Source organism: Mesitornis unicolor, unplaced genomic scaffold (assembly GCF_000695765.1).
Source record: "Mesitornis unicolor isolate BGI_N332 unplaced genomic scaffold, ASM69576v1 scaffold50335, whole genome shotgun sequence".
NCBI lineage: Eukaryota > Metazoa > Chordata > Aves > Mesitornithiformes > Mesitornithidae > Mesitornis > Mesitornis unicolor.
Window position 1 is genome coordinate 5,983 of NW_010185797.1, and position 14,515 is coordinate 20,497.

At 43.1% G+C, this 14,515-nt stretch overlaps 1 protein-coding gene across 1 annotated transcript; it reads left to right on the forward strand.

The window, feature by feature from the left end:
- Positions 1–4,272: 4,272 nt before the first annotated feature.
- Positions 4,273–13,919, forward strand: LOC104540997 (HCLS1-binding protein 3-like; the record flags this gene model as incomplete). The annotated part of the gene is made up of 3 exons (XM_010184938.1): positions 4,273–4,424; positions 4,923–5,058; positions 13,691–13,919. Coding segments are annotated over 3 exons (517 nt in total), but the record flags the coding sequence as incomplete, so codon positions are not given.
- Between the last annotated feature and the right edge of the window lie 596 nt (positions 13,920–14,515).

The following is a 14,515-nucleotide window of genomic DNA, read 5'->3' on the forward strand; positions in this document are numbered from 1 at the left end:
ACACATACTTGCTCTGAATAATTACACTCCCGATTTTAACCTAGTAGTGAGCATGAGTTAGGGACTCCTGTCTGTACTGAGCACAGTAGACATGCTCTTTGATTTAAGCTATGCATCTGGAGATCCAGTATTTCAAAATACAGCTGTCACACATACAGGTCTGGAAATCTTCTGACTTTGGAGTGTCTTAGTCATCCCTGTTGCTGTTTTCTGCAGCTGACCAGGAAGCTTTTCTGCATTACTGATGTGCCAGGGAGACACGCAGGCTGCCAAACAAGTGACCTACATTGTGTTGGTAAACAATAACATGAGGATTGCACTCACAAAGTGGGTTTAGGTTTGAAAGTGAGCGTCTTCTGCATACAGGGCGTTGTTGACATTTTCATGGGTGATTTGAGAATCATTTGGGAGCCAGGAGCCTCAGCTGGATTTTCAGCTGTGCGAGCAGCCTGACTAGGTGGATTCATATACCCTCATTGTTGATCATCCAGTTTTGGTCCATGTCAGTTAGGAGGCTGGTCTTTATCTACAGGCATTTATGAGGCAGTTTGGCTCCTTTTGGAGCACAGCAGTGTTATTTGAGTCATTCTCACAGTGCTTCATGTATAGAAGGCAGTGAGCTTAACTGGGTAAATAGGATCAGCTGAACACAGGATACGTCATCTTTAGAGCTGGTTTGTTTTTTTTTAAGATTTAAAAAAATCAGTACAGCAATGTTCCAAGGTTCACTTGTTTCAGCAACAAAGCAGCAGCAATGACACAGGTCATCTTCTGCCTGGATGCAGGCAGTTTCAGAACATCAGATGCCAAGGTTGGGAGGGTGATGTATGAAGAAGGTGATAACGAAGTGCAGGGCTTGAGTACAGTAATACTTTGGGAGGAAAAAATGTTCCTTCATGTCTGTATTCTCAACAGCATCTGCATCCCTGCTCCAGTTTACTGCACCCAGACACATCACGATCATCAAATTCACTGTCCTTGCAGCTTCTCCTCCACATATGGCTTCACCATCAGCCCAGTCCCAGCTGAGACCCTGGTCCCCTGCTTATGGGGAGGCAGCAGAGATACATGGAGAGGGGCTGAGTGGGCAGGCAGACGCACTCAGGCCAGCTGAAAATGATTGTGAAAGGAGAACCCCAGACAGGCTCCAAAACTTGTTACACACCCTTTCCCATCCATTAACCTCTGCTCAGCACTGCGCAGCCCCAACTGGAACAGCTAAATACAGAACCGTGGGAATCCTGTTTCCCAGTGAGAGACTGACCTCAACAGAGTCCCTGTATGGATACGCTGGAGTTATTTGGCAGTTCAACTGTGGCTTCCTTAGACGGGTAGTGAGGGGAAACAACTTGAAGGCAGAAAAACAACTTCTGCATGTTCCTACTGGTAGCAGTCAAGCCTTGTGGGTTTGGCCCCGTGCCCTGTGACTGCCAATGGAGGCCCCTGGCAAAACAGAAAGTGAGCCAGGGTAAGTGGGCTGGTGTGATGGCTAGACTAAATAGAGAGTTATTACCAGGGCCTTTCAGTTCAATTAATTTTGTTTTACATGCTGTTCTTTATGGCACTCTTAATGGTTCTGTTCCCTTTTTTCAGCACTTCCCACAATCTGGTGCTCTTTGCTGCAAATACTTTAGCTAACTATTAGTAAAATCCCTGTTAACTTCATTGGGGTGGAGACCTGTTGCTTGGAAATGTATTGGTCCGTGTATGTAAGTACCTGTGTCACAACAGGCTTTTGTGCATTGGAAGAGCTGTTGTAACTCTGTGGATGGGCAAGGGATCTTGTCAGAGGCTTTTTGGCATTCTGTAGGTTGGCAAACCCTCATCTATGTTGTCATTCACTTTTCTGAGAATTCTTTGCAAGGCATGAATTATGCAAATAAAGGTTGCTCCTTCCCCAGTAGATTGGATTTATTTGTGTCTACTAATCCTATTTTTAATCGATTTGTCAGCTCAGAGAGACTCAGTCTTACTGTTATTCCGGTTTTGTTTTAAATATAATAGCTCTCAATTTTTACCTTTTCCTTTAATACTTAGGTTCATTCAAGTGACAGATTTCTTACCACAGTTAATAAAGCAATTAATTTGAGTTTGTGTAGAAACCCTGGGTGAAAGCTCTCTGGCATGTACATATCATGACTTTAGATTTTGTCAGGTTTTGGATGAAGGCTCTTTTACCAGTGCTTCAGTTTGAGGCAGTTCCTTGGAGCTGACCTTTCAAAAGTAGCTCAAATTCAGAAGTCACTGAAGGCATAAGCATAATGAATATAAATGCAAAAAAGCAAGCCATGGAAGTATGTCCTGCTTTAAAAAGAAGGTTTGTTTCATAAATAGTTCAGCAAATTAGTCACTGACAACTGCAGATGCCTTTTGGATATTGAATAGGGTATATTTCCAAATAAGACCATATTTAAATTCTGCATGGGGCTTGCTCTTAGGCCTCTGAAGTGCAGCACTTCCCATTGCTAAGAGACAAAGTGGTGGTAGCAAGGCAGTATCTCCCATGGGTTCTATTTTGGTGATAATAAACTTGGGAAAATAACTGGAAGTAACTGGACTCCACTCTTTTGTGTGCAGCTGTAATCAGAAGAGGATTTTACAAGATTCTTCACTGTGGTTGGAACGTGTGTGTAATCTTTTGACGTTGTTCGTAGTTTTTGATGGCTGTGGCATGTTAAATGCTGATAATTGGGTTTGATCTAGGCTGAAACCTGACCTGCTTTTTGCAAAGGAGATCAGATCTTCCCTTGTAAGAGGCACCTAAAGGGGCTACCTTAGAAATTGCATGACCATGACTGCTAAGAGTAAGGATCCCTGAAATACGGCAATTTCTTGGGAAGGACATGCTGTCCTAAGGAATGCTTCTCTTTCAGCTTAGTTTGCATTGGACTTTTCATCCAAAGGTTTTTGTTCTGTTCTGTAAATTTTCTTTTTTGTGCCTCATAACTCCAGCTGCCCTCCTGGGAGAGATGCCTTGCAGCTTCACCCAGTGAAACGTGGCTCTTGGTATGGAGGCACATGGGGATTCAGCTCTCCTTGTTTAAGCCATGTGCAAATGAGGCCTCTAATCCAAACTAGTTTTTAACTTCCTTCTCCAGACAAGGAGAGAGGAGATTGTCAGAAATTTACTGCATCCAAATATCAGTGTTCAAAATAGACAGGATTAATTGTCCTATGGAGATGTATGTCTCTTTCCACTGAGTAGAGAAGAAGCCTAAAAATTAACTTGGTCTTGCTGTCAAATTTTTAGAAGACTAAATTTAGAGGAAGTTAATCCTGTCCTTGGTTCAAGAAAGTACTGACTGACATTTGTGAATTCTGCAAACAGCAGACTGTCCAACCAAGTATCTTCCATTCCTTGATTGCTTGAACGTAAGGTGAAGTAGTCTTCATACCATGTCTCCTCTGGGGAGGATGAGGGGAGTGTCCAACAACCTTATGAAAGGAGTATGCAGCAGTCAAAACCAGCAGCGGGCACTGGCAAGGAAATGGAGCCAAAGAGATACTAAAAACCTGTCTGAAGGGATCAGTGCAATGGTCCAACCTGCACTTTGTTTTTGAAGACATCCATATGTTTATAAATATGTAAAGAGCAAGTGTCAGGAGGAAGGAGCCAGGCTCTTCTCTGTCATGTGCAATGACAGGACAAGGGGCAATGGGAGCAAGCTGGAGCATAGGAGGTTCCATGTGAACATAAGGAAAAACTTTTTTACTGTGAGGGTTACAGAGCACTGGCCCAGGCTGCCCAGAGAGGTTGTGGAGTCTCCTTCTCTGGAGACATTCAAAACCCGCCTGGACGCGTTCCTGTGTGACCTGGTCTGGGTGATCCTGCTCTGGCAGGGGAGTTGGACTGGATGATCTTTCGAGGTCCCTTCCAACTCCTAATATTCTGTTATTGTCATCCCTTTTCTGTCTGTCCATGACAAGTGTTGCTGGAACTGCTCTGCTTTCTTATTTTATGTTTTCTGTGTGGGAGGAGTAAAACTACTGAAAATGAATGTGATTGCGTGGTAGTGTGCACAGTAGAGCGTTGTTGGCCCTGCTCTCCCAGTTCCCATTGGGATCTTTATTAGTTCTTGAGAGGAAAACATGTCAGACCAACAGTCCCTCCAGCTCAATATCCATTCCTGCCAGTGACTGACAGATGTCCATGTACCTTTCGCTCATTCTTTCCCAGCCTCCACCTGTTTTCATCTTATGAGACTTTCTAGCCACAAAGCGTTCTTGTTAAATGAAGAATTGCAGTTGACTTTCTATTCTTTTATGTTTTAGAACTAAAAAAACAAAAAAGGCATCTGCTCCTCCAACCAAGGAAGAGAGGCCCAAATTAACCATTTTTGAAGAGAAAGTAGATCCAGACGAAGGACTCTTTGGCCCAGAAAAGGATTTCTCGTCAGTTGGTCCCAGAAAGAAGATGAAAGAGAGTAAATCTGTTCTGTATTTGTATATACACAGATTGTTTTATCTGAAGCATGTATATAACTGAGCTTTTAAAATATAGTGATACAGAGCATACAGGCTAAATAATGACTTGGGATTGTTAAGGCAAATCTTCAGCTGGGGCAGAATCATCTAGAATAATTCAGAAAGAATGAATAAGACCTGTAGCTCCCATAGGTGTTCACTGTTGACATTTTGGGCTGGGACATTATAGATCTGTGTGAGCTGGCTGTCTCACAGTCACTCATACCACAGTAACAAAGTAATGTGACCCAATTTTGAGTGCCGGAAAGTAGATTTACCAAGTCCTGTGAGTGCATAGTATCACTGCACTTTGTGGACAGGAAGTCCTTGTGAAAGAAGAATTGACTACATGATCTTTTGTTTTCAGCCCACTATCCAGATTTACCAGCTAGCGTTAATGCCAGTATTGTGTTATGTAGCATGATTTAACTACAGCATTTTCTGGTTTCCCTTTCTAGATCTGAAATTATTTGAAGATCCAGACCTTGGTGGGGTGGTACGACTGGGTGACTCACTACTGCTGCCAGCTGCCTGTAAGGACAGGGAGCATGTGCTGAACATGGGTCCTGAGGAGGACACTGAGGAGCTGCTGAGGTACGCATCTCAAATCTGTCACATTGGATGAGGGTGGTCTGCGGAGTTATTTAGACCTCAAAAGAGATGAATTTGAGTGCAAAGCTTTTGCTAACTGTGAATCAATACTTGTACTTATAAGTAAAAGGTGAGATATGTTTCATGGAGCTTGGAAATCAAATACATTGAAAAGGAAATTAGGAATACCCTTTGAGAAAGGCAAGGTATTCTGTGACTTCAGAGGAAGGGTCTTGAAGGCCCAAGGCATGCCATCTAGCCCCTGTTTTCTAACATGACACTTCAGCTTTCTGCAAGCGATTTACAGGGGGTGAAAACTGACCTTCATTGTGGAAAGTGAGAAACAAAGCCCAGAAACAAAGAGGAATTCAGCTTCACTGAGATGAGCTCAGGGGCTCTTGCTTCTTGCCACAAGAGGAATGATTTCCTTCTGGTGACTTACAGACCTCCATGGCCACTTCCAGGAGGAACCCTATGCACACCTCCACAGTTACAAAGCACTCTCATTATTCACCCTGCATTTGATTCTTAATCTAATGGAAAGGAGGGTCGAAGCGCACAGTTACAGGCAGGAAGGAATAATGTACTAGCTCTTACACTTAGCTGCCCCCTTGTTAGTGTAGCGCTGGTATATATCATCACTTGATGTGTTTTACTCCTGACATCTCTCGCAGAAGGCTAGTTTGCCTGCACTGATAATGCTCAAGTGATCAAGCAAGGACCCAATGCCCAGAGAGAGAAGCATCACCAGGAAATTTGTGCTGCAGTAGAGTCAAATTCATGCCTTCTGGATCTCGGGCTGGCATCTGAATGATGAGGCCAACCTGCTTCCAGTGTTAATGCTTGCCAGCCAGCTCCTGTTAGGATGTATGACTTCCGCAGTAGGTACTACACCCAGGAGAGAGAATCTGTGTGTGGTTTCAAACCTCTTCTGAAGCAGGTAATTTTGCAGCTCTTGCTTTCTAGGCATAGAAAAGTGCTAGCTATCTCAGCATAATACCTAACTTAATTTAAACAGAGGTTAAATAGGGTTGGGTGCCATCTCATTACATCCTGACAGCCTACCTGATGTTTAGAGAAGCTGATGAGGCGGGACATGACCTGATTTAGTGCTGTGGTATATAAGGAGCAAACACATATGTGCTTGCAATATTTTTGTGTTTGCTTTCTCCTCCGCTAGCAATCTCAGCATTCAGTGCATGATCCAGGTTGTTCATATGGCTAGAAGAGAAGTGCCTGTTTCAATGCAGTCCTTGCATTATTATCCACTAGTGGAGAGAGTTTCTCCATCTGTCATGTTAATGTCCTTTGGATTATATGGTTTCTTTTCCTCTGTGGCAGAGAAAGGTCTCTGAAATCTGCTATGACACCAATAGACTATGCTTTTAGATCAGTTTGGGGTCATCAGTGACAGCAGCACACCCAGATGGTAATGGAAACACATGCAAAAAGATTCCGTTTCTTTTAAATCCCAGTAGTTTTCATTTGTTCTTAAATTATCCCAGTGCTTTCAGTAGTTGACAAGTCATCAAGATCCAATTGGAAATGAATGCACTTAATAAAACAGAAAATCATGCCAGTGGTCCAATGGGAAAGTTGCTATGGGAATCCAGAGGCAACAGATCAGGATCTGTTGATCTGTTCAGGTGCTTAAAACCCTCTGAAATCCCCCTGATAAACCCAGTTTCCTACCTTTGTGGTGAGAGGAGATGTTCAACGGGAGGTGAACCCTGCAGTCCTCCATGAGGTCTTGAGTGTATTTTGAAGCCTAAGAATAAATCTTGCCTCTGCCCTGTAGATGCTGACAATCCCTCTCCCTTCCCAAAGGGAGCTGAAGAAATCTCTCCCCAACCTTCACATCAAAGTAGGACCTGTAACAACCCATCCCTTTGGTGGGCCAGAGCTGGCTACGCTACTAGAGGAAAACTGGCAGATGTCTTGGTCTGCTGGGCAAACTCTGTTACACAATATAGAAAACTTGCTTGGACACCTTTTGTCAAGACCTAGGACCATCCTGAGCTATGATGCACCAGCAGGTCTGGCAGGTCCAGAAACCTAGGCATGTTTGCTGTACACAGCTGGATTAGCTGAATAATGCAGATGTGGTAGCTCTTGACTTACGTAGTGTACGTTTGCAGCTACATCATGGGCTGCTCACATGCATGTGGTAGATCCAAGAAGCATCTGACTTAGTAGAAAATATGCTTTCCAGTGAATCGTGGGCAGAGATAGGAGAGCACTGCCTAAGACAGAGGAAGGCAGAACCTCATTCTTCCAAAGGGGAGATAGGAAAAAGATGATGTTCAGAGCAGAACACAGGAGCAACCAAGTCCTTCGTGATCTTTATGGTACCTGAGTGGTTGTAGCAGTACCAGCACCACAGCACTGCCAACACAGCAGTGAATCCCCAGCAGTGACTTCATGAGGAAGACACTGTTACAGAGACAAATGAGTCTGCAAAATGTGCGTGGGCTGTGCTTGTCACAATATGAGAGAGAAGAGAATATGATAAATGTTCTCACTGGAAACTGAAGAATGTGCTCTCTGTGGGTACTTGATCAAATGAAATGTGAATTACTGTTTTAAATAGAATCACCTACTTTACACTAACAAGCATTGAGCTTTGAGAAGAACCAATTGCTTTGTAAGTGTAATGAAAAATTTCTTTTCATGGCTAAAAATACCCATGTCCATTCAAAAAAATATCTTCCGTTTTCCTGTTCATTGTCCAGCCTTTAACTTAGTAGTAGTTTCTTGGCCTCCCAACGTATTAAGTGATGGTGATGGAGAAACTAGGTGAGCTACCTCACTAACCACTGGCATTGTAGATGCAGGCACTTTTTCCTACCACTAGGTCTGCTGTAATACATCAGTGAGGTGCTTGCAGAGCACTGTACTTGCATGTCCTTCTAGAACTTGTGGAAAAGACATAAATTGCTGTGATAGGAACCAGCAAGGTCATGTCCCATCATGTTGCCTTCAGGTAAAAAGGAGCATGTCATGCCCTTCCTTCATGGGATGTCCTTTGAGAAAGGGAGGGATAGGTAACCAAGTATTTTTGCCTTGTCTGTTCACCACAATGATGTGGAGGATCCCAGGCTCTTCCAAGAAGACCTGGGTCCCATTGCATTTGACTCTTCCAAGGTCCAGGGTGACCAACTGCAGTGAGATGAAAGGAGAGCTGATCAACCTTTTTCCCAGATGTTAGAAGAATTATCCTTGGGAATAGCTTTAGAACCATAATTCTGCTTTCACCTGTCATTTTCCTGGGTCACATTATACCTCATAATGATTTCTCCTGGATGCGTTCAGCCATTTACCTCCACTCTCAAAGCTCTTCCTGAGCTCTGATTTCCATTTAAGCTACAAACAGAAATCAGTATCCTGCAAAATGTCTTGTTGTGGATTCTCACGGCATCTTATTTTCTCTTCTCCATCCACTCAATGGCCACAGATGTGCAAATTAAGTTTTCATGCAGCAGGACTGCGGTCAACCTCTTCTGCCTCATTAATCTAAATTGTGCCTGCCTGGTGTGATGGATCAGGTTTTTGTGGAAAACCAATGCTAGAACTGATCCTGTGAATGTTGCAGCAGCTCTGTGGGCCCACAGAATTACATAAATTATCACACATCCTAGCCTGAAATAATTATCACAGTTGTCTGAGCAGCATTTTAGGAGAAATTTAATTAATTTCACCTTTGATAATGAATAGGGAGTTGAACTGGAAGGAAGCAGCTGTCAGCATAAGATTTGTTTTTTTCCAGTGCTGAGAACAGCATACAGGATACCAGTTCTGGTGCCCTGTGCTGGCAGACCTGGTGTATTCTTTCTTGGGATTGCACTGATCTAAGACTGCTGGTGTTCAAAGGGACAGTCCAGCTCTTACCTTTGTGCTGCAGCTGCATCATCCTGCCCATGCCCTTAAAAGATGAATTTTGGCTGTATTTACAGGTTGATCTGTAGTTACAGCTGCAGGCTGTGCCATCAGTGATGCAAGTGATGACCTTCTTGCTGTCCTGAGGATATGAGAGCAGCACCATAGGTGGGAGAAGAGCTTTGAGAATCACCAGAGGGTTTAAATCTAGATTCTTTGGGCAAGAAGTTGTTTGGGTGATGGGAAAACGGCGGAGTTTGCATCAACTGAGTAAGAAATTTCTTGACCACTCCAGGGCAGTTTCCCTTGCTTGCTGTGACCTGACAGTGGGGAAAGAACCTTGATTTGGCTGCAGTAGCCTTCAATAAACAAATAAATAGCTATTTTTCTTTTCTTTACTGGTTCTTGGTGGGTTTTCATTGCTGCCCAAGAGCACTTTCCATGATGGTTTTCCACCATTTATGTTGTTCTTTTTATTTTTTCTGATATATAGGAATGCGACTTACAGACACTGGAAGAGCTGCAAAGTAAACTTGACCGAGAGAATGGAAAGACTTTTGCCAGATGGGAAACATCAATTCTTGTCCCACCCCTAGGAACATGTATGGGTTGTAGAGAATAATATGGAGAGGTGACCCAGAGTCCTAGTCTCTCCTAGTCTAGCAAGAGATGCTTTTGCTAGGTTTGAGAGTCACCAGATTACAACCATCTTGCCCCACGTTACTTGCATTTTAGACAGCCATCTCCCCTACCCCAACTATGCCTTTGCCTGGTGATTGGAGAACTTTCTAGAGAAGCAGGAGACAGAGCTTTGAACTTCTTCAGGCTGGGGAAAAATTGAACCAGCTCTCTGGTTCAAATTGTAAAAATTGAATTGTCTTGTTTCCTGGTTGAGGGGTCTAACCAGTTTTTCTCAGGGGTCCTCCTGTGGGAATAGACATGTAGAACTTACATGCCCTGAGCACCACCAGACTGCATCCATGCTGTTGGACTCTCTCCAGCTCCAGAACAAGGTGACTGTATGCTTTGCCCTCCTGTGGTTAACTCCAACCTGTATCATTTCCATGGGCCTTGTTAGACATCACACTGTCTCTACTCACCATAGCAGAAGTGATGGTCAACAGATACTTTGAAGCCTCCTGCCTATTTTTGGGCACAAGTCTTTTCTCTATACATGTGACTTTACTCCTCTCCCCAGGGCTTCACTAAGGTATCTCTCACACTTGGGATTAACAACAGACAAAATAAAGACACCAATAACAAGACAGGGAAAGATAAAAGTCTGTTTGGCAAGAACTGCTGTGAGTTGCATAACCTAGCTTCAAGCATGATCCTTTTGGATGGTTTAGCAAATGCTGGGAGTCTTTGTCTCTTGCTTTCATTACCATTTCTCCTCATTAGAGCATTCCCAGCAAGCAGAGGTCACTGTCCCCAGCATGCTAGATGCTGCACATAGTCATTCCTGTCACGAAGATCTTGTCCAGTATAGACAGGACAGAGTTCAGAGAAGTGGCATCTAAAATGTTGATGTTCTGATGTCACCTGCGTCTGTCTCTGAGTCATTTATTCTCTTGAAGTCCACATGCTAGCTGTCACACAGGGCTTTGTGACAGCCTTTCTTCAGTAAGGGTTTTGATTGCTTTCTGTGTCTGGAAACAAAGAATTTCCACCAACAGAGTCTGTGAATCAGCACAACAGTATGGCAGGAATTTTAAACAACGTGGTGCTGCTTTTCCATTACAGAAAAAGAAAGAGACTAATTAGAGAATGATTAATTACATGGATTCTGTGCCTGACTGTCTATAAAAAGATGGGGGATGGGGTGGGAGGGTTCTTTCTTTAATCTCCTTGTTATTTCAGAATAGTTGCTTGAGTTTTTTTAATTCCTCTGCCTGGCCTGGAGTTAAATATGGTGATACTTATGTACTGTAACAATTCATTTGCTTCTCAAGAAACAGAAGGCCTTGTTTCTATCTCTGCCTGAGGCTTTTTGCATTTTACCTCTTTAGTTTTCCAAAGACAGTTGTGTCTCACATGATCAAACGGCAGTGGATCAAACAGTTTGCCTAGCACTGCAGCACTGAAAAGCAGGTTTTGAGACAAAAGAGCACATACAATCTGCTGTGTTCCCTGTAAAAGACTTCTGTCTAACCAAGGTCTTAAAAAAATCCAGGACAAAATGATCAGCTTCCAGACTCTGAAAAATCATCTCCTGCAGAACATTTGGCCTAAAAGCACACTACCAATCCCCCCCATGCACCTCATGCTTCCTCCGTATGATCTAATCTGTATGTATATGTGTGCAGTGTTCATCTGATTATTACAGTTTCTGTTATTTATGACCAAAATTTGATGTCATGGGCACTGATTCATTCAGTATTTGTTTATGCCAAGAAGGGACGCATCAGATCAGCTAAAGAAAGCTAGGCTTCAGAAATACCAGCCCTAACATGTTTATTTTATTACACAGCAGAGAGAACAAGAACATGTCTTGGCAATGTGATCACAGGTGTGGTATCTCTTGGCTATCAGATTTTGCAGCAAACAAAAGCGCTTGGCCTTAAATTAAATTAATTTCTTCTATGTAGATGAGGAATACAGAAGGAATGAATACATTGACAAGGTGTTTTGTAAGTTAGGTGGCACATGACATCCACAAGGCATCACGGAAAGTAAGAGACATCAGAAATCTTACTATCTAAATAAAAGAGAATATAATCTCCAGAATTGCTTGGAGCATGAAATTTGAGGCAGCAGCAGCCCTCAAGGTGCAGAGCTCTGTGACAGTGACCCAACTCTGTCCATCAGTTGGTCTGTTTTGGTATTTCTTGCTTTTAGTTATTAGTGTTCAGGCAGTTGTTTTTACAAGATTAGCCTTGGCTTGACTCCACCTGCAGTGCTGCGTCCAGTTCTGAGGCCCGCAACACAAGGACATGGAGCTGTTGGAGCGGGTCCAGAGGGGGCCACGAAGATGATCAGGGGCTGGAGCACCTCCCCTACAAGAACCAGCTGAGAGAGTTGGGGCTGTTCAGCCTGGAGAAGAGAAGGCTCCAGGGGGACCTTATTGCAGCCTTCCAGTTCCTGAAGGGGTCCTACAGGAAAGCTGGGGAGAGACTTTTTACAAGGGCAGTTAGTGATAGAACAAGGGGGAATGGCTTTAAACTGCAAGAGGGCAGATTTAGGCTAGAGATTAGGAGGAAATTCTTTACTGTGAGGGTGATGAGACACTGGCACAGGTTGCCCAGGGAAGCTGTGGATGCCCCCTCCCTGGAAGTGTTCAAGGCCAGGTTGGACGGGGCTTTGGGCAACCTGGTCTGGTGGGAGGTGTCCCTGCCCATGGCAGGGGTTGGACTGGATGAGCTTTAGGGTCCCTTCTGCTTAATTAATTTTAAAGTCCTCTAAAAGTGAACTAAGTAAAACTACTTGAAGGGAATTTTCGCACAGAGGAAAATTCCAGTCCACTTAGAATAGCTCCTGCGCCTTAATTTTGTCCCCTAGTTCATTTGTAGCTTCTCTGTCAGGCTGCCCTTTGGCTGAGGCAGAGGGAGTTTTACTGCTGGCACTATTACAGCCTAATGGGCTGATTTAGATGATACTAAAGTTTGGTAAAAACAGTTCTTATATCAGTGCTTGTAAACAATTAAACAGTTAAATCATTTCACTGCCTAAGAGGCTATGGTCATAGAGTAATTGTATCACACTGGGGCTGGGGTTTGGCAAGGAGATGCACACATACGACAGACCTGCTGTTCATCTTGATCTTTGGCTCCTGGACACCCATGTGAAACTTTTTGCTTCTTATGCTTTAGCTTTCTTGATTTTGTATGCTGCAGTGAGAGGTGGGGCCTTTTGGAAGTTATGTATTTTGTAAGCATATATGAGGTATGCATTTTATCAGGGGCTTCACTTTTGTAGCTGGTCATTACACAGCTGATGAACTGCATGGATTGCTTGTTGGTTTTTGACAGTTATTTATCAATCAAGGCTTTGGGTAATTAACTGTGTTTACTCCCTGTGGTATTTTGGTTGACCATTGTGCTCAGAGGACCAAAACAAGAGGCTATTTTGATTCAGAGCAGAAATTACTGTGGCTTGTAAAGACTTCTCTAGCTGTGCTAATGTTTACTTTGTTGTCTCTGTTATATAGAATTGTAGAAGAGTTTGGGTTGGAAGGGATCTTTAAAGGTCATCGAGTCCAACTCCCCTGCAATGAGCAGGAGGGACATCTTCAACTGGATCAGGTTGCTCAGAGCCTTGGAAGCAAGTGTGAATATAATTTTAAAGCCATTAGACCTTCCAGTTTCACATGATTGGGCGTGGGGGATGCTCAATGTCAGTCTTGGGGGATGGGGATGAAGAGGAAGCAGAGCTGAATGTGAAGAATTTTACTGTCCCGTGAAAATTTCTGAGCTCCTGAGGAAGCAAACCATCCTGTCACAAACCAAAAGCTTTTTTTCCTCCAAACTGAAATCAAGTTCTTTTTATTTTGATAATTGCAAATTGCTTTTAATTTAGACATTTGAAAACATGCTGTAAAATTAATTAACTTGCATGATCAACTGAAAAATCACATTCTAAAAAGACAGTTCTTATTTTGGTAACATTGAAACTTTTATGGAAAGGTCTTTCTAAAAGAGAAATTTATAAAAGTTGATCCTTTCCTGCCAAAAGTTTTCTTTTGCAAGAATGCATTTTCTTACAAAAAATAAAGCAGTTCAGAAATTCCCAAAACGTTGCTGATGTTTTCTTTTCATTCCAGAGTTGAAGATGACTTAGAGAAACTCTTGAAAGTAACCACCAAACCGAAACCTAAGGTACCATCAAAGCCACCGTTGCCTCAGAAGCCAGCAGTTGCCCCCAGGAGCGCTAATTCATCTCCACTGGCGAAGCCAAAGGAAAACAGGATTCAGGCAATGAATGAGGTGGACATTCTCCAGTATATCCAGGAAAATGAATCTATCAGCTCCCAAGATACAAGTCTTTTTTGAACACACTGATTTTTAAAATGTAATTGTGCCTTCCTGGCCCAAACTGAGCTCAAGTGGCAGTGGCGAGAATTGACCAGCTCTCTTTGCACTCACAGTGTACCATCATACAGAGAGCAGCAAGTTTGGCTAGCACATGCCCAACGTGATGTTTTCAAAACAGTGCAGTTGTGGTATAATATTGCCTTAGATTTTTAGGGTTTTATAGGGAATGTGGACAAGGACATAGCACTACAGATTGTCTACTGCTATTTTAGTACCAATATAGAACAGTTTTGGCCAGTTTAGTCATAACTGAAAATGGTAACCAATTATGCACACATGGCAAGTGTGAACAGTGCCCAAGAAATGGTCTGAGGCAGGACGGGATGCTGTTCCTGTCATTTTAGTCAGTGTATTTCAGCTCACTGGAAAGGCCATTTTCTTTTATTCTGTGCATTTTTGTAGCAGCTCTTTCCTCCTTGACTGGTATTTCAGTAATTTATAACCAGTAACTGTTAAATAGTTCAGAGAAATACTGAAATCCCAGCTAAACCTGACAATCTGCTGGCTGTGTTGTTGCACACATGCCAACCTGTAGGACTGCAAACACTGGACAC